Source organism: Myripristis murdjan, chromosome 20 (assembly GCF_902150065.1).
Source record: "Myripristis murdjan chromosome 20, fMyrMur1.1, whole genome shotgun sequence".
NCBI classification, from domain to species: domain Eukaryota; kingdom Metazoa; phylum Chordata; class Actinopteri; order Holocentriformes; family Holocentridae; genus Myripristis; species Myripristis murdjan.
Genome location: NC_043999.1, coordinates 23,373,120 through 23,393,781, shown reverse-complemented (window position 1 = coordinate 23,393,781; position 20,662 = coordinate 23,373,120). Strand labels below are relative to the sequence as shown.

Genomic DNA, 20,662 nt, shown 5'->3' with positions numbered 1-20,662 from the left:
TGATCAGAGAAATAGGAGCAGGGGGAGTGGGGTAAAATGGAAATCAGAGCGAGCTTTGTTTTCAGTAATTTTGCCATCAGTCTGTTGTGTGTGTGTGTGTGTGTGTGTGTGTGTGTGTGTGTGTGTGTGTGTGTGTGTGTGACCATGAACACAACTTAACATAGATGACTCAAAAGGAAGCCACTTTTAACTATAGTTTGCACAACAATAGGATCATAGGCCAAAAGTAACTCGTAATTCACCAACCCAAAAAAGTAAAGGAAATGTGAAGGAAAGCCGAATGCAGAATGAACACAGTTTTTTCATGTTAATGAGAAATAATGTACATATAGTTAGAGAGCTACTGAAAAGAAAACTTTAAAGGTGTGGTGACATAAACAGTGAACCCCGAGCTCCAACTACTCTGTCCCATGACTGCAGCCATTTCCGCAGGAAGGCCTGCAGGCCAACACTCAATTGTATTACGCTCTCCAAAACAAGCCCTCGCTCTCTCAACCTCTGCACCGCTCTCCAGTGTGTAGAGCTGCAGCAACTTAACTTCAAAAGTTAAACTCTTCCAAAAATGTTTGATTAGAGTAAGTAAAAATCCCAAAACTGCAATGTCAGACATTGACAAACAATTTCACCATAGTTTTAAAATGCGACTGAAACTGTAAGAAAAATGTAAGTGCTACTATACACACGCAGTGGACATTCTTAAGTGTCCAAACTTTCTGGGTGGTGACAAGGTGTCACGTACTAAGATTGATCAAGTTGTCTTGAAAAATTAAATCTTCAATTCTTGTCAACAACTGCAGTCAGACAGAATTTTGGACTATTTAACCAATATCTTACTCATAGTGTAAACAAACGTATTGAAAAACGTTGTCAAAAAAATTCAACAACACCCTTATTGTTAGTCAAAGTTTTCATATTCTGTCTTTGGTGGTTAATTTGCAAACTCTTCTCCATAAGAGTAAGCAAACACAAGTGTAGCCTCATGGATCCCTAACCACACTTTTAGAATCATTGTTCTAGTTGTTCTAGAAAATTGTAATTTTATCAGTATCTCACACTCCCACAGTTTTCATGAACCACAGGTTGCTCCTGCTGCACAGCATCAACATGCGGGTAATTGTTGATAAGCTGTGACAGGATCAGTGCAGGTTATCTTACTGGGGTGGTTGTGATAAGTGGTAACCTACAGTTGTCCTATAATGTTGTCCTTGTTTACACTGCACCATGACTAACAAGGACATTCATGAACAGGCTAAATCATTTGTTTGTTATTCAGATTTTTTCTCAACTGTAGAACAGCAACAACGATCAATCCTATAAAACAAAAGATGAAAAGACACTAAGAAGTTAATGTCTTGGTAGAGAAGCATTACCACCAGACAGCAGCAGTTTGTTGATGCCTTACCCTGTGTTTTGCGTGATGCCAGAATCAAAAGATTGGGATTCGATGCGGCGGCGGTCAGCGGGCAAACTCCTGACAAAGTCGATATAGCGCTGGCCTGGCTCGTACAGCTTGGTGTTCTCACACAGACTCTGGTGGTTGACAGGCAGAGACACAACCTGGGCCTGCTGCAGCTGAAACCAGTTAACTGTCACCTGAAACAAGGAGCACAGGCCCAGTTTTCACCTGCTTGTCATGTATAGACACAAGTTAGTCCTTTAACACTTTGCTGATATAACAGGCTGATACTGATCAGACATCAGCAAGCGTGCCCTGCCCACCATAATGCAGCTTGTTTGAATTTTTATTTATTATATGTTAATGAAAATTAAAACTACACTAGTTGTCTATTTGAGGACCTTAACCTGAAATGATTCTAATTTTGATCAGATTACACATAAGAATCCATGAACATGTTAATAAACATTAATAATTATTGTTACCCTGGCTTTCAGTGGAGAGTTTGTCTCCAAGGATGGTGTTATGCTGCATTTGTACAGTTCGACATGTTCATTCCTAGAACTACAACAGTTTTTACAACACATTTTTGACCACTGATCTGCTCAACTGCAGCACCAACCAACTAACTAGCTTACCTTTAACCCTATGACTGTTGAATTTCTTTATAACTTATTATAGAATGACTGGAAAAAACTAACCAAGTATTAGCAAGAAATGTTACAAACATGTCTGTCTAAAGACTAAATTGAGCTTAACTTCAAGCAGTCACAGTCAATCAAAATTTACATCACAAAACTCTGAACATACAGCCTTGAGGGTGAGGTCGCATTGGAAGATCATCTCTCTCAGTTGGGTGAGAATCTCACTCTTGGTGTTGGCCAGGTCCATTCTCTTCTCTGCAACATCAATCTGACAGGCTTTGCAGTGCTCCCTGGCCTCTTCGGCCTGACAGACAAAACACAGGCCGTTCATCACAATTCACAACACTACACACTGAGCAAAATCATCTAACAGATTTGACTGCCGGGTGAAGGATGTGGAAGTGCAAGACAAGCTGAACAAGAAGTGATATAGCAAGTACAAATGTTATGCAGCAGTTATGTAGCAGTTAAACAAACCGTGTAACGAGGTAAAACAGGAAAATACACAAATAAACATTAACAATGAGCTATGCACCTCAGCAGAAATAAAATAATTACGGAACTAAAGAGAAGCATTGCCCCTTTTCCACCAAAAGGTTCCTAGGCCAAATTTCCTGGTAACTTTCTTCCTCTTTGATAAAAGTTCTTGGGGGAAAAAAATCGAGGACCCTGTGCTCTTTTGTTAAATTTGTTTAATTGTTTGCTTTTCCATCATATCCTGTCAATACAGAATTCAGTGCAAATGCCATTTTGTGTGTAACTGGCAATATCAAAACAGTAAATATGGAAGATGTTGAAGCTGATTTGTTCATGTGGACTTACTCCAGAGCCACTGATCTTTCATTTGGGTTTGGAGATGTGGAGGTTGAAAATGAGATCAAGAATGCTACAAAGCAAGAGCTGAAAAGAGGGAACTGCTTATTTTTAGTATTGAAGAGCAGCCGGTGTACAGTCGCAAATGGAGACCACGGTGTGTTTCTCTCTTACTGCTTCTGTTACTTTTGTTCTCTTTATTTAATATGATTTAATCAATCAGAGATGTTCAGTGAGCAAACTCCATCCCAACAACCCCCAGGAATTCAGAGTACAATGCCGGTTGCAGGGACCGCTTAGGGCCCAGGAACTGAACACCCAAGGCAAAATGAGAGGCTGGTTCCTCCACTGCTAACAAGGGTAAACGTTTCTGGCTCCTCAATAAGGTTCCAGTGTTCCAAGAAGCGTTCCTTTGGTGGAAAGGGGTATTTGGTGCCCTAGGAACCTGTAGCAGGTCTCATTACATGAGCCAAATGTCTCAGAGGTGAGGCGCTGTACCTTCTGCAGGGCCTCCTCCTCCAGCCTGCGCCGCCTCTCCAGCTGTTTGGCTGCTGCTGCTCCTCCTCCTCCACCCATCTGCTCCTCCTCCAGGCGGCTGGTGGACACCTTGGCCTTCTCGTACTCCTCCTGCCGCTGGGCCTGCAGCAGTCGAGCTTTCCTCAAGGCATTTTCCGCATCATGCTGAAGAGACACATGAAGTGCGTAAGACATGGACATAAACATACAAACACAACACACAAAAGCACAACAGAACTGTGCAGAATAAGCGTGGCCATCTTAAACGTCCCATTTCTCCTCAGCCTGTGAAAGCTTTGTCAGGGTATATGCAGGAATCTTGAAGTTAATTTTAATACCTTTTTAAGACTTTTTCAAGACCTTCTCAATATATTTTAATACCTCATGGCCTCTTCAAGCTGTAACCATTTACATCAGTGATATTTTTAACTTAACAGTTTTAGTTTGTGATAGACTATAGACCACTATGATACAACAAAATTCAGTTAATTAATTCCCATTGACACAATGCTTATCTTCTTCTTGCATAATGTACAATATGCCTCCCTGACGTTCCCCTCGACTGGCTGCAACCAGCAGCCAGTCCGGCATTTCCAGCCAGGACGCTGCAAATTTGCACTTTCCCATTATGTTACCGTTCAGCCATCCATGCGTTCATCAGCCTTCTCTTCCGTTCTTTCAGGGCTTCATGTAACATTTTGGTGCGTTGGTAATATGCACTGGGAGCGCCAGAGCGTACTTTGTGCTTCTGAATTTCCACCCGCCCGCCTGCCCGCCTGCTTGCTCTGCCGTTCTAAGAGACAATTTATGAGCGCACCCACAATAGCCTAGTTTTTTATGTACCTGTTCATCTTTGTTTTTTAATAAAAATGAATAAATTCACACACTTTACGATGGTTTTGGGACTCAAACTCTTGGACAGCTAATACTTTCAAAATTTAAGACTTTATGAAGTCATGATAAGACTTTTTAATACTTTTTAAGGGTTTTAATTTTCCCAAAATTGATTTATCACCTTTTGATACTTTTCAAGACCCCACAGATACCCTGTTTGTCTTCGACAGGAAAAGTGCAGCCTCTCTTTTACAGATTTCTGTCCACTTGAATGCAAATGACTTGCCTAGTAACCCAGTTTGAACACACAGCACTGTCTGTGTGTGTTTGTCTCTCTCTCTGTCTCTCTCAGAGTTTTACAGGTAATTCAATAAAGTTTACCCCAGGTGAAGATATCTAGACAAACATCTGTAGATAAAAATACAGTTTTCAAGGCCATATCCTCTTTAAGGTTAATGATAACGCTTTATTTTTAAAGCATGAATTAACCATTTGCTAACCACTGTAAATATCAGATTTAACTTTTTACCAGTGATTCACGTAATGCTTATTTATATTATACGAATAGTTTGTTAATCATTATCTATCTACATACCAAAAGTATTTGAAACAGAGAATTTAAAGGTTTTCTGGATAACAACAAGATAACAAGTCCATCAAAAATGACATCTGATCACATTAATGTCCTACACTGTCATACAAGATACTGTATAACTAATTTCCCGGCATGTGTCAATTACTAATCATCATGCACTATCAATTAGTAATGTCAGAAACAAAAATAAAATCTAAAATAAAAGTGAAATATGTTTGACTGTGTTTTGTGTATGGCCATCAACATAGTAGTAGCCTTTTTAGCATTCAGCCCACCATTTTCTTTTGCTCCCTCTGCCACTGTTCCTTGACCTCTTTTCGCAGTTTGTCCAGCTCATTCTTTCTGGCCTGGAGAGGCTGGAACAACACACACACACACACACACACACACATACACACACACACACACACAATTACACAAAGTCCGTCAATTCCATCTTTTCCATTAAATAATTCATGGGAAACTCTCATGTTCATCATTGCATCACATAGCTGCTTTCTTGAGTTAATGTACCTGGATGAATTTGTTGCTTTGGAGGGCGGCCGCAGTGTGAAGCAGCACCTGGCTGTACTCAATGTCGTTTCTGAAAGCCGACATGTAGATCTCACGGAAAGGCATAAACTCCTTGAAAGAGTAAGAAAAAAAGTCAACCCAAACAGCCTAGAGTTAGCGACAATATTATGGTAACAGTGCTAGTCCAAAATAAGTAAAAAATGTAATAAAAAATTAAAATAAAATGTTTAATATCTATTCCAGTCACCTGTTGACTTGCAAGCGTTTTGGCAGATTCGGCCATTTTGGTGTAACTCTTTGCACACTCGATATCTGCGAACATCAGCATTTACACATTACTTGGAATGAATAAAACATACATAACACACACATATGACTTTCATAACTGAAGCCAAATGACAAACACTGATTCATACCTCTATAAGCTTTCAAACAATTCTGTCAACAATTCTCTATTATATGTGGACAGTGATTGAACAGTCTGTTAATTACTTAGGCAAATGTTTGCAATGTGTTGCAATATGTAAGTGCCATTAAGCTTATATTAACTGCTGTCACCATCGTTTGAATACAAATTGGTTTTATTGTAATTAACTGTTAACCACTTAAATGTTACCTGATTAAATCACATAATGTTGTCAGGTCATGCAATAAAAATATATATCAATCAATTAAGCGCCAATCAAAGCGCATGTGTTACATAAACCACATGTATGTTTGCCGGATATAAAATGTTGAGTCCAACTTGTTGGAGTGCTGTGCGGACTTGCCAAGTGACAAAGCCTCAGACTCAGACTATTCATTAACCAGAGTACTGAACAAAAGCTGTCACACAGCAAACACAACCTTGGGTGAGACTTCGCTATGTTTTAAGGCCAGTCATAATGATGGAGCGACGTGAAAACACTGGTGCCTTTTATCCCAAGATGTACAGAACTCATTTTACTACACTACGTGCACTTTTTCATTACATGGTATCGTTTCTATTTGCCTCAGCTCTACCCACTTTTTTCATTTTCTATTAGACAAAAGTTCAGGATAGTATTTGGTGATGATTACTATTTTGGAACCACCTCTTCTGAGGTTCAAAGCAAACTGAGCAGATACTAAAAGGCGACAGTGCTGCAGACCACTGACTGGTCAGAGAGAAATTTAATAGTGAAACCCCACTGGCTGCAGGGCTTCATGCAAAAAAAAAAAAAAAAAAAAAAAAAAATCCTGCAAATCTTTAGTTTTATTAACATTGTTCATGTGAAGCAGCCATTTTGAGTTGGTCTTGTTGATTTAATAGATAAATTAATAAATAAAACACTCGTGAATGGCTGGTAGAGAAGAAGGAAAAACTGGTCAACATGCTGATTAGTGCCTACTGGTGATTCAACGTTAGAGAACACTATGCGCAATAGAGATGATATCCAGAAAAGTTACGGCTACCAAAAGTAAGTAGGGCCGAGGAGAATAGAGCAAATACTATGTAATGGAAAAGTGCCCTCAGTGTCAAAGTGCAGCTCTACTGTATATCCAAAGTATCTGGTGATTTAAAAAAAAAAGCAGCTATTACAGCAGCTATTTTGACATGAAATAGCAGGTAAAGACAGGTGTTGTAATGACATTCAAAATGTTCTGTTCCCTTTAAGTGTAGTAGAGTCTTGAACAAGCAAAAAAACACCAGGCTCCTGGCCTTGTAAGACATAAATGGAACAGAACCTAATTAATGTTGTAACACCTGTGCCTCACCCAGCTATTTCTTGTCAATGACTGCTGTGAAAAAAGGTCTACTGCATTTAAGCTGAATTTAACAACTAAAATTAAGAGAGCAGAGGCTCAAACAAACCCAGACAAGTTCACATTGATCAAAGCTAAAATGTGAAACTAAAAAAGAAAGTGACATCAGGAAAATAACTGACAACCAACAGAATGTCCAACATGTTTAGTATACTGTCCCATACTAAAAATGAACATGCATGCAAATCTTCTCAACTTTGCCTCAAGCCAATATCACTCAATCTGTCAATACAATTGTTTAATTATGTAGCTGCATTAAACTAAGAACTCTAATTACTCTGTGGCACAATTCTTTTGAGGACCCAACAACAATTGATAACACCACTAAGTCCACAACATAAACACATGTAATAACAAGTGATGTTTTTCCTGGACTTCAGTGGTCAGATGCTGCTTAGTCATCACTTTCCCACATGCCAAAACTGACCTTGAATCACCCTGCCCACCACCCACTTCATGGGGCTTCTGCAAACTGACTCACCCATACTGAGACGTTTCTCCACCCACGCCAGGAGCTCTTTGGTGTATTTGGACCAGGCCTTGGCATAGAGCAGCGCTGTCTCCACCCCGCTATCCCTCCTCTGCAGCATCCCGTCCACCTCGTCAACCCGAAGTGGTGGAGAAGGCCCTGTGAGAACCACCGAGACCCGACACGGAAGGTTGTAAAAGACTGGCCTCACAATGACTGCCATTGACTGACCCCCATTCACCGTGCCCCTTGCCACTGACGGACATATGTGAGCGTTTAGCAACATCTGTGTCTGTGTCTCAGGCAAAAGCCCGTGCTGACCTTGGTGAGAGTCATTTGTGCTAATACCCGGTGAAGGCAACTAATGCTAATAGGTATTGACTGCTGCATGTAATGTGGTTAAGCTGACAGGTAACCAGGACTTGATGGCTGATAGTGCAGTCACCCCACATACAGGGGTAGAGAGAGCACTGCAACATCCTACTAAAGTAGAAACACCATTGCCAAGCTCAGGTTTCACTTACATACGGCAACGACTTCCAGTGTAGAAGTCTATGTAGGAAAAAAAAGTTGTTCATTTAGAATGGACTTGGAATTATTCAAAAAAACTATATTGTTAGATTTGATCTTATGAACTCTACATGGATGGGAGGGAAGACTTCAAACTTTTTCCTGTTTATTGGTAAAACTAGAAATCACAAAATAAAGCACATAGACAATGTAAAAGCAGATTTCTCCTCCCTTCCTGGCCAACAGACCATTGACTGAAAATGGATGAACGGAATGAATGGCCAGCTGACAGTGGATGAGCTTATGATGCTTATGGAGAGTCTAAAACATTTGTACTCTGATATATGTGATTTAAAATGAAGTTCAAGAACATACTAAAGTAAGATTTCAGACTTTAAAAAACACTCGAAGAAGTACAAGTACACAGAAAAGCTACTTTAGCAGCAATAGGAATGAATACAATAAGCTGCTTCTACTCTTGCCCACATAATCTCATAGTGGCACAGCATCATAACCGATGCGACAAAGCTGCAACCATGCCATAGCATAAATCATCTTTTTTAATGAGCTTGTTGCCAACACTTCTCTCTGTATTTGTTTTTCTCCACACAAACACAGATCACCACTGAGTGAAGTAGTAGAGCAGTATTACAGACAACAGTCTTACCTGGTGGATCATCTTTTTCTGGACCAGATCCTCCAGATTCCACAGAGAGGTTCTCAAAAGACTGGAAAATAGACGGATAGAAAAAGATATACAATGGAGAGGATGAATTTCCCACTCCTTACCTGGAATGTCCAACTAACCTGCTCAAAATAAGGCTAATCAGAACTTTCACTTCCCTTTTAGAGCTGTTATAAAACCTACTGTATGAAAATAACAATACACAGTGTCAATTTATCACAGGCAGAGGCCATTTTAGGACTACAAGCCAACCTGGAAGTGCTCTCTTAACCCCTGATTTCTGCACTTGCTAGTGCTGTCTCATGACGTTTGCCCTCTACTTGCCAAACTGCAGGCAGCAGGTCACATATTTGGGCTTCTTTGAATAAAGGTAAATGTACACAAATGAGGAATGTACTGATGTCACTTCACCTTTTGATATAATTTAGAAACATTAAACTTTAGTATACACAAAGTGTCAAACTGATTAAATACTTTTACTGAATTAAGTAGATAATTAGGCTCAGCGGACAGATCTTTGTAGCTCATGGTAATGGATTTCAGGGAAATTCTGATGTATAAATACACATTTGAAACATTACTGCATCCATAACCCTATGATATAAAAAAATCACAGAGGGGAAAAAAAGTGCTTACCCTGCTTCTCTTAGTTAGGGGCAGCCCCAACACTGAACCATTCTCTACATCTCCCATAAGGAAGTCAGACACTCTAGAGGGAAAAACAGAGAAATCAGTGGCAAAAGATTAGGCTGAGAAAAGGTGAAGCTGATCAGAGGTCAGACGACTTACTGTTGTAACTGCTGTAACATTCTGACACCACAGTCATCCTTGTGTTTTAAGTCAATATTAAATGGCTGACCACTGGAAAATCTTATCAGTTATGAATTGTGTGAGAGATCAGGAATGAATACAGGGAGAAGCAGGGGTAGTACAAAAAGTTAGTAATGTTGTAATGAGGTAATAAAGACAAAATAGTGAGGTAAGCCATTTAACAGCAAGCACTCTCACTACATGATACTTACACATTGCCAAAGGTGAATGCCAAAGTGTCAATAGCAGTGTAGATCTCGCTAAAAAGCTTCTGTTTGTTCTCTTCATTCACCTCCTTAAAGTTCACTCCTGTCAAAGAGTTATGAAGTAGGCTTTAGTCAAGGTTTGGTGGAAAGTTTAAACTGACATCCTGCACTGGCACCACTGATCTTGTGGTGTTCCCAAAGGCATGAAGACTAAAGCATTTAATTATCGTGTACATGGTATGATTAATCTTCCTCTGTATGAGGTAAAGTATAGAGTGTTTGAACACCTCTTTTCAATAACATCTTATGCTGCATATGCAGGAACTTTGATTTGAGAACATTACAGTGTTTAAGTCCTTCATGGAAAAATTTTAAAACTTTACATCATGAATGTAATTCCAAAAAGAAATGTCCTGCACTTAAAAAAAAAACAAAAAAACATCCAACCTCAGAGAATGATTTACTGTGACTTTTTAAATTAATAACTCAATTTCGGTGTAATATGTTTGTTTACAATGGAGTAATACAGTATGTTGCCAACTGACAGATGCTAACAAATATAGAATGAAAATCTTAATCACACAACCAATCTAGAAACCCTTCAATCAGAGAATTCAACCAAAGACTGCAAGTGCATGTACAGGGTTGTAATCTGGAAAGGCACCAGCTTCCTGCTCCATGTCTAAACACAGAGATGAATAAAGAGAGAACCGGGGATAAACACCAAAGTAAATATGGCTGTAATCAGTCTTCACAATAAACTTCCTCTCCTAACTGAGCAAAATCAAAATAAACTAACAGAAAGACACCAAGAAAAGAGACCAAATCCAAGAAACAATCCAGTGACGTCACTGGCCATTCCCCTACCTCCATGATGTCGCTGATTCCTTCCTTTCTACTAGAACAATGGGGATTTCTAGAGTTTACAGAGCCAAACTAAGCAAAACATTATAAATAGAAAGTATATATGAAACCTTTCATTTTTCTGGCATTTTGAGCAGTGACTTTACTGGTTTAAAAAAATTCAGAGAGAGTCATTTATTGATGAACCGCACACCACAAATTGTTCAAAACAGGTTTGCTGAACTAATCTTCATTGGGTTCACAAATCAGTAGTGATGAAGGAGGTTGTTTTGAGAGGCGTCCATGTTTCCACAGTTATGAATCTTTTCCCTCTGTTTGCTGAAGCCATATTCCTTCTGTACCACATAACAAATTGACACCCGTCACTTACCAAAAATTGAAAATGTTCCTGCAGTGGCAATGTTCCTTAGCATCCAGATGGTCAACAGAGGAGTATACTATGCTTCATATGTAAGAATCAACAACTCGCCACCTCATAAAAAAAATTAAAATAAAATAACATAAAAAAAGCTGTCTTCACCATTTCTCCTCTTCAACTGGAATAAGATTTCTTGACTGTTCTGCTACACTGGTGGGTGGCTGAAACATGGCTGTGCTGTCGCTGTCAAGTGGATAAGAAGTCCATATATGTAAATAGCACCTCTTACCACTTAATGAATTGTCTTACTTTGGAGGATCCAAAAGATATGTCCCTCTATACAGATTAAGGGGTAGCTGATAAGGTAATAAATCCAACCCAAGATTTCTCCAGAAGTTCAGGCTGAGGAACTGGTAAGGCCCAGTAGGAAAGATGTCAAAAAAAGGATTATGGGCTTCAGATGAGGTTCAGCGTCCACAGGGTCCTGGGAGATCCTGTAAGCCACGACCAGCTACAGTAACCACCACGGTTAAGAGCGTTGAACTCTCTTGTGCTGTTGCATCTCCTCCTCTTCTGTCCACCCCCAACCCCCAACAGGACATCCTGAGGCTTGCTCGAATACAATGCCAGTATGCGCTCAGGCCCCAACCAGTGGTCCAAACGTGGAAGTTACATCATCGGGCAAAAATGGCATTGTTTCATTGGGAAAGCACAACCCTCTCAAAACACTCATCAGCTGCAAGCTCCTAAGAAGAAATTCAGGATAGGAGGATCTTGGCTAACAAAAAACACTGATGTGGAGGTATAGTGAGGAGTTTGTGGGAATATTGATGGGATGGGAAGAGTGACAACACTATGAATGCCCTCCTTTTGGCTTGAGAGTTTGAAAACATCTCAGAGTGTGCTGAAGTGTCTGGATACAAGACAGACTCCCCTGGAATGTTCCTTACATTCATGTTTAGTGAAAAAATAATTATTCTTATTCAAACTGTCTTCTTTCAAGCAATAAAACAAACTTCTGGCTGAAGTCACAAAACAGCAAATGAACTTAATGTAAATAGTCCATTACAACAATTTACAAGCTAAGTTATGTAACCACTTATCAAGAGGCTGAACAGTTCTGAGCTGTGATAGTGATAATGGTCTCTGTATGAGTGTACAGCTTATATAGCCTTGACACTGTAAAGGAGTCAAGAGGAGAGTCATTCTGGCCACCTAGTGGCAGAAAAAAAAGTTGCAGGTACACTCCGTTGCAACACAACAACACAGTTTTATGACAGGAGTGAATAGTTAATTAGAATTAAATACTAAACCTATTAAATTATTAAGCCACACATCACAAGAACCTGTTTGTTCTGTAGCCAGTTACTGTTGAAAAAGCAGTTCTGGATAAAAGCTGGAAATCTTATCAGCAGTACTGGATGCCAGTTCGCCCATTCAGTGGCATTATGTGGCTAACAAAAAATGTTCTACATGCTAGCTGTCTAGCTTCAAATTTTTGACTTATTTATTGAAAAGGTTCTAGTCAATCTGTATTGGTATTGTGCTTTGAATGGAATATGAGAGAAGTAGATATGTTACTGTATGATATGATTTGTGTGCACATAAAAATTATTTACTACACACATGCGCACACAAAGTGTGTGGGGATGCATTCCAAATATTTCAGTGGACAGTAAACTACAGACATACATAACACCCAAGTTTTTGTTCAGTGCACCATGTCACTATTCTTTATTAACTGAAAGCTTTTCAAAAACTATGCAGTCCCTCTATGGCCTTCTTTGCAATGCAAATTGAGACGAGGTATACTCAGGGGATTCTTGTGTGGCAGCCAAGTTAAGAATTGACCTGCATGCCAGATCATAATCTCAGAGAGAAACCAAACGGGATTCCTCAATTTAGTTCCCTCTGGACTGGCAGACAAAGCACAAAAGACTTCACACCCGCTTCTCCCTGCCTCTTGCTATGGGAATGAATGAGATGTCTTGACTCCAAAATAATACTTTCATACTCTCGGTATGGGGCTTTAAACACACGCTGGTGCATTCTAAGATCTTGAGTGACTTCTGAAGAGCTTCTTTTCTTTGAAGCTACAAGAGAAACTCGTAAGAAACATTCACCAGGAAATTCTTTCAGTTGTATTTTTTTTTTAAGACTTGGGAAGAGTGCAAGAGAAAAGGGCACAGTAATAGTAAAAGTCCAGAAGAGACACTGTCAAGGGAAAAGGGGGGTTTGATAAGAACAGACATAAAACAGAGCAAAGGAAAAGTGGAGGAGTAGGTCACACATGAGTGTGCATGTGTGTGTGAGGGAGTGCTGGTCATCACGGCTCACCTTTGACCCTGGCGATGACGGTTCCAGCCGTGCTGAGAATGTCCACTGAGTTGAGGCTCTGGTGTTTGCTGATAATGGCCTTCAAGACTCGCAGCAACTCCCCAAGACGCTCGTGTACTGCCTGATGAAGGCAGTCCTGGTGCTCTGTAAAGTCACAGGCAATTTTTAAATGACTGGAAATTAATACGTGTTCAACTGCCCTCATAATGTTGTAACTCCTACTACTTCCTAAATATGTTCTAGACAACGTTCAAACAGTAGGTTGTGTTATGTTTAATACTCCCCATTTGCTATACTCACATTTGCATTCATTTGTAGCTGAAGCTAAAGTTAATGTCACTTTTCAGACTCCAATAATATTTTTATCTGAATGAAGAGGCATAGCTCGAGTCTTTGAGGAGGCAGAGCATCATGCTTTAAATTTAGTATATTGTTTATTGCACTGTCTACACACAAAACCTTTATAACACGGGATGGAAAACTTGTAGATACCACAGCTGGCACTATTTTGGCATTTCACCTTAAACCCCCCCAACACAGGAATAAAGTCATATGTCTCCCCTACTGTGATTCCTGTTCCCTTAATACCTTATCAATGAAGAAAAGAAAATACCTGGTGCATCATGCATTTTTAGAAAATGTAGTCACAGCTAAATTATTTTAACACTACAGGCCACATCATGTACAGCCAGGCTAGCTAGTTTTCACAGGAAACTTTTATAGTGGTACATCCACATCTATATCTATCTATCTATCGATTGATATAGATATAGATAAACAGATAGATATAGATACAGATACACACACACACACACACACACACACACACACACACACAAATAGATAGAATGATACATAGAGACTGATTTAAAAATATGTTAAATCTATGGAGTAACTTAATGCCAATAAGAAATTTAGGAACTTTGTTTGCACTATGATTATCATATGACACTGCAGCTGGTTTAAAGCATGAGCACAGCAGTCATGTCACAGTAACACTGCCATTCACACATTCAGAGCAGTCCCGGTTGCTAAAAGTCAATAGTTTGTCCAGGCAACTAGACAATAAAGCAGAGACGGCTGGATTCCACAGCCTTCAGCAAACTTACACACAGTACTCAAATGGGACTAACCTAATGGCCAAATGCATAACTAAACATGACCTGGAGTGATCTTTCGGGAATTAGCAGTTAGCTAGTCATCTAGGAAAAGAGAACTTGGTATCTCAGGTATGTAAGTGACCACACTGTGGTTTTACACATGGAAAACATGCACTTTGCTTTCAAGTCACCTTGATAACTTGCTCTTGGCATAGCTGAGGAGTGAGGTCAGAATAAGAAAATGTGAATGAGTATGTGAGCTAAGCTTAAGATGTGCTTTACAACTCATTGGAAGCTTTTATTGAGCACTGCAGGGTAGTGTGACACAGCCCTGACACAGCTCACTGTGGGTGGCTTTCCCAGGCCCACTGATACTAGAGGTAAGGGGAGGGGGGGGCTGAGAGAGATGTGTGGTTTTATGATCTCTCTCTCTCACACACACACACACACACACACACACACACAAAACACGGGTGCAGGCAGTCAAAGCCACATTTTGTGCTGACAGTCACCCCTGGATTACCCGTCGTATGGAAACGGGGATCAGAAAGACTTTAGCCGTCTCCCATTTTTTCTTTTATTTGTTAGCCCTCTTTTTTGGAGTGGGACAAAAAGGGCCGGCAGTGGGACTAATGTTGCTGGGTCTGTGTGGCCGCCATGACAAAGCCAGCTGCTGCCTGACCCGGAAATCCAGCCAACTGACCAGTAGGTGACCAGTTCACATTGACCAACAGGTCACAACAATCACCAAAACTCCAGTGAGCAGCTCTGAGAAAATATGCTGGCAGCCATCAATCAAAACAATTACTTAATATAACAAAAAAACCCTGTTAAATGAGTTGATATCATGCATGAGCCCTGCAGGAATCAAACATAATCCTGGCAGTGTTTGCACCATGTTCTACTTATCAAGCTACACTGTATAAAGGTGCTTTCAGTGTACAAAGTACAAGCATTCCAGTACGACTGGTGTAAGTAGGGGCTGCTTATGGCAGGCTGGCAGACTCACTTTCTCCAATGAATACGATGTGACACTCATAACGAGCCAAAGGACCGTGTATATGGTTGCTTGACAGATTCAACACAGCCAATCAGCCTCCAGGAGACCAACAATGGACAACTTACAATAAACCCAAGGAACTGGGGCAATCAGGGAAGGCATTATAACTCAGAACCTAAAAACACTGCGAGGGGGTGAAAAGGTCACTTCAGGTGGACAATAAACAATTCCAAAAGAACCAAGAGACAGACATACAAATAATTGAGCTTGACAGGCAAAGTACAACGTTCTAAAAACCAGAAATTTACAATTTGACGGATTTAAAGCCATCATGCATCTTATATGACAGAACTACAAGGCCCAGCCTATTCCAGGAATGAAAAAATGTTTTAACTACCTCATGCCAACATGGCCTGCTGCCTCTGACCAAAAGCTTCTCCACAGGACATAGACAGTCCTATCCTCCTCCATAGCAACCATCTTCATCCATCTTCATCAAATGTCATGCACAGCTCTTTCCAGTGGCAAGAACCTGGTGGTTTTTTGATGACGAAAGCCACTTTCCTTTTGTTTCAGCCCTCCCATTCCCATTTAGGCAGGAAGAAGGCCAGTGGTGTGTTTCTGGCTCTGCCATGCATCACACTGAGACTCTGTGACTAACAACAGTGGAAAACGTCTTGGCCCATATGTTTATATGAACATAAGTTCAAAGCACAATTAATCTGTCATCCAAAAGATGACTGTATGGAATACATTCCCACTTAATGCTATCGCAATCTACTACTACTAATAACAACAATAGTAATGCTACTAGCATGACTAACAACAAGAACAATAATACTACTAATGATTGAAAATTCAGAACTGGTAAACTGGTAAACTATTAGTTTGACTTTTGAGTGCTCTCAATGTTCCTCTTAGACTGACACTTTTTGCTGTATAAGAAATTGACATTAAAGGGGTATAGAAGTTAGACAGATAACTGTGGAAAAAGATTATGTGATATCCTGGTGCTAGTGATTTGAATCTGTGAAAAAAAGCTTAAATATAAGATTTAGTGGCATGATTCACTCATACAGTCAGCAAAAGATGTTTAAACCTACTATTTTTTTTATTTTTTTTTTTACTACAAATTCTGAAGCACAATCACTGGATAATGCATCACACAGCATCAGCAAAAAACAAAACAAAACAAAACCTCTGCCAGACATGGCTAAAGCCACAAGGCTATGTGTGCAAACACACATTATTGTAGATAAGGAATAATGAAGGTGGCTGAGAACATGAGTAAAATAAAACTTTAAAAAAACGAAAGATTAGAATGTTGTTTATATGGCTCTCTGCTATCTGTTCATAAAGAATCTGACATCTTTCCTGGAGTCCACACACACACACACACACACACACACACACACACAAAGTGTTAGCAGTGTTAACAATAATCTTCTGATATTGTTGCATTTTTAAATAAACTTTTTTGCTAATTTATATCATTTACCATTTACAAAGTCCAGTGCTTCATATGGGAACCTCAGCCAACAATGACTGGAGAGGGGTCAAAATTTACAATGAGACGCCTAAAAATCTAAGCCCTTAATTGGCCCTGGTCAGTTTAGATCCCATTTATAGACATTATCCTTTGAATGACAAAACACACACAATGGCGTAAATCATCCCCACATATAGTGGCCATTCACCAACAGAGTAACTGAATCCTAAAGCTCGGGGGCATTAGGCTTGGGCAAGCTTGAGGTTTATTAAGAACTAACCTAAACCCTGAATAACCACAAAACAGAGGTTCTTCCTTTCAAGGCTCCACGGGCTTCAATCTTCAATAGCTGTTGTGTGGCCTATTGGGCCATCCTTAATGCAGGCTAATTAGCAAGACATTATGGTTGCGTCCACAAGCCCAGCAGGACACAGTATAATGTACAGAGGCTGATGATTTAACCCCACAACTGCCAATTTGAATGTGACACAAAGGGGAGAGGACTCGTTCCCACCAGGGAGGGCCGGCTAAACGCACATCTCACTAGTGCATTTTGTGTCAGCAGGGGTACTGTCAATTTAAGATTAGAGAAAAAGTCAGAACAGGAAAAGTTTGTGGAAAAAAAGTTGTGAAAAGAGATGTTTTAATATGCAAATATTCCTCTATAGCTGTTTGAAAACAAGTAAAAACCAAACAAACTGCTGGGAAGAATGATTTTGTTTTCACTAGGGAGGACCGCTGGGTTTTGAGTAAGGACTTGTTTGAGTGCGGAAACCTCACTATTGTCCCTGGGGCCACTAGCAAACAGTGGGACTGGTCGCCTCATGAGCCTGCCACATGAAGCATTTATGGAACAATAAATCACAACGAAAGCTTTTCACTTTTCACAGGAGAGAAGGAAGGTGCATGCATGTGTGTGTGTGTGTGTGTGTGTGTGTGTGTGTGTGAGATGGCTAGGGGTGTGGGGGTTGCAAAGAGTGATAGGGGAGGACTGGTGGAGGGTGCGGGAGAAAAAAAAAGGAGGAAGGGGGTTGTGTGTTCTTTGTGGTAGTGCTCTCCCTTGGGATTTGTCCCAAATTTACCCCTACACCCCACGTCCCAGCTTCACCAGGGGTTATGAGAGAAGGAGAGAGTGAGAGACATTCCGGGTATAAAAAGCCCTGGTGAATGAAGGCTACAGGGGGATCAGACTCTGATCCTGATGAGAAGGAGGCCGCGGATCAGGAGCTGCTCAGAGGCTGCCAGCAACACATTGCCAGGTTTTTACTTCATTAGCGTCATGGAAACCCAACATTCCAGCCTCTTGTTAGGGTGCAAGGACGGGAGTTGCGGGAATGAGGGGTGGAGGGGGATCCATAATGAAAACATTGTCGGATCATTCACCATCGAGATGACACCTCAATACCAAAACATTCAGTCGCCCCTAGTGTAGAGGACAGCTGTCTAGTGCCATGCTCACAAACATTTCATGTCACAAACAAAATAGACACACATTAAAATACAGACTCCTGTTTGATTTTGTCTCAGAGGCCTCAAACAGGAGGAATTTCATTGTCAATTTCAGAATGGATTATAGAACTTTCCCTAATGCAGGCTATACATGGATGTAACAGTGGTGTCTATTTGGTTTCAGGTCCAGTGAAGTAATTATAGTGAAATTAAAGTGTTCCTTGCTGTGCTTGTGACTCCCTGGAACTCCTTTAAGGACCCCTGGGGTGAGAGACACTGGTTTGGCAAGGTAGTCATTAAACTAGGCTGTTCACATTCTGAATGTCATGTGGTGAATAAAGTCTCTGATAATGCACACTGGCCAACATTGCATGGAACAACATATCAAAAACATTATTTTCTTATCCACAGTCATTACCATTATATTACTGATGCTTTTTCTTGGCTGTTCACAAAAGTGAAATATCACTTAACATCAACTGCATGATTCCTTTATAGCACAAAACGTCCACTAGGGCCTGATACAATATGACTTGGCAACATTCCTTTCGCTGTGACCCTAGCTATGCTCAGTCATGCATTGCAAATCATGGGAGCAATGTATTATTTATGCTTCAAAACATTTGAGAGAACGGAGGGGAGCTTATTGCCACAAAGCAAGTGTGAAATCACTAAACATGTCACAACTGGGTTGCAGAGGTCCGATCAAATGGAAGGAGCTCATGGCAAAGGGCGCTAAATAGGGTGTTGGACAGGCTACCCATGACTAATGTCAATCAAAACCTCTCAGTGTGTCCCACTGAGTCAGGCCACAGCTGGACATTCCAGTAACTCACCCCCTGAATAACCAACTAGAACTCTGGTGTGGCACTTGTTTAAAAGAAAATGTGCACTCATCAAATGGCTGTGGAGAGACTACTTTCAAGGGGCTTCTTTGAGAACCCTCCTCTTCAACAAAGAACGGGAAACCAAATGTGGGCTTGATAATCAATCACTGCATGACTCAATAACCTTTATTTTGTTCAAATGGATTCTTCTTTAATTGTTTTGGGTGAAATGCCACATTCCTTGACACATTCCCCACTCAACAGTATCCCATCCTCTATAGGGCATGCCAAAAAGCTAAAAATGACCAAAATCATTCCAATCTAAAAACTGAACCATTTGTTCAACCATAAGGGTGGGGGTCATGCAAAATGGATCCACTTAACCTTTAACACTTGGATAAGGTCACTCCAATGGGTGGCCCATATATCCCCTATATACCCCCCTCCCTTACATGCTTCCTGTGGCCAGTGGCCGTGGTCCCTGCCTGTCGATAGACCACCGGCAGTCCACTCCCAGGATTAGCAGATTACATGCACGTGCTAAAAGGCAGTTGGCCTTTGCCTTCCCAGACTTCTGTGCTCATACCATGGCAATCCATGTTGCTCCACCTTTCAAGCTCTCTTTCCCATGACTACATACACAAAGAGCCAGCATTTAAAAAGAGCCCCAGGATAGACATACAGCACCTTCTGCCTAGTTAGGGGGCTCTTGTGTTCCCACTCTATGAGGCGCTACCTTGGTCGGCCCCCTTAGTTGTTAGCAAAAAGAAACCCAATGCTGATTTTAAAAACTGTATGCTCAGGGAAGCCTGTAGATTTTAAATCACTGATATTTTCATTGATTGAGATTTGGAGGAATATGGAATATGAGGTATTAAACGTAATACCAGAAATCCCAAACGCCGTTAACGCCGTTAAGATGTTCACAATCACCATCAATGCCAAAGGTGAATAATGTTCCAAACCTGTTTCTAGTCAACAGCCATGTTTATCCTTGGATATTTCTCTGCTTAGTCCTTAGCATATCAATGAGATGCCTAGTGTGGAGTCAAGAATTTGCTTTTTTCCCCTCTTTCATTTCTCTTTAGAGCTGTCTGTCACAGTGAGGAAAGACAGGCAACCTTTCTCTCTTGATATGCCCCCACATTACCGCCATCACCACCTCCCCCGCCTACTGTTGATGCAAAGCTCTGAAGGCTGGCATTCCAACTATTTTCTTTAAGAAAAAACGCAAATCCCCCCACGGTGCAACCTCTAGCTGGCAGCCAAAACAGTGAGGCATTGGCCTGGACAGACTACAGCGGCTTGCCACGGTGTTTATCGTGGGCAAATGAACATTTGCAGGCCGGGGAGCTGCGAGCTCTACTTCACAAGAGCTAAGCCCGATTGACCAGACGGGCCCCTTTAGCACACCAGTCAAGAGGCAGAATGGGAGCGCATACATACTGTTGAGGACAATAGG

At 40.7% G+C, this 20,662-nt stretch overlaps 1 protein-coding gene across 4 annotated transcripts in view; it reads right to left on the bottom strand.

Moving 5' to 3' along the window:
- arhgap29a (Rho GTPase activating protein 29a) overlaps window positions 1-20,662 on the bottom strand; it is a 45,267-nt gene that overhangs the window by 14,028 nt on the left and 10,577 nt on the right. For 2 of the 4 annotated variants that reach the window (XM_030079143.1, XM_030079144.1), the window contains exons 3-13: window positions 13,336-13,479; window positions 9,783-9,879; window positions 9,397-9,469; window positions 8,743-8,803; window positions 7,578-7,724; window positions 5,559-5,623; window positions 5,312-5,422; window positions 5,074-5,154; window positions 3,352-3,534; window positions 2,207-2,344; window positions 1,403-1,593 (exon numbers count right to left, since the gene is read on the bottom strand). In XM_030079143.1, the coding sequence (XP_029935003.1) occupies window positions 1,403-1,593; window positions 2,207-2,344; window positions 3,352-3,534; window positions 5,074-5,154; window positions 5,312-5,422; window positions 5,559-5,623; window positions 7,578-7,724; window positions 8,743-8,803; window positions 9,397-9,469; window positions 9,783-9,879; window positions 13,336-13,479 (1,291 nt within the window). Of the gene's footprint in view, window positions 1-1,402; window positions 1,594-2,206; window positions 2,345-3,351; window positions 3,535-5,073; window positions 5,155-5,311; window positions 5,423-5,558; window positions 5,624-7,577; window positions 7,725-8,089; window positions 8,118-8,742; window positions 8,804-9,396; window positions 9,470-9,782; window positions 9,880-11,010; window positions 11,509-13,335; window positions 13,480-20,662 lie in introns of those variants that run through there. The other 2 variants (XM_030079146.1, XM_030079147.1) reach the window with 2 other exon arrangements.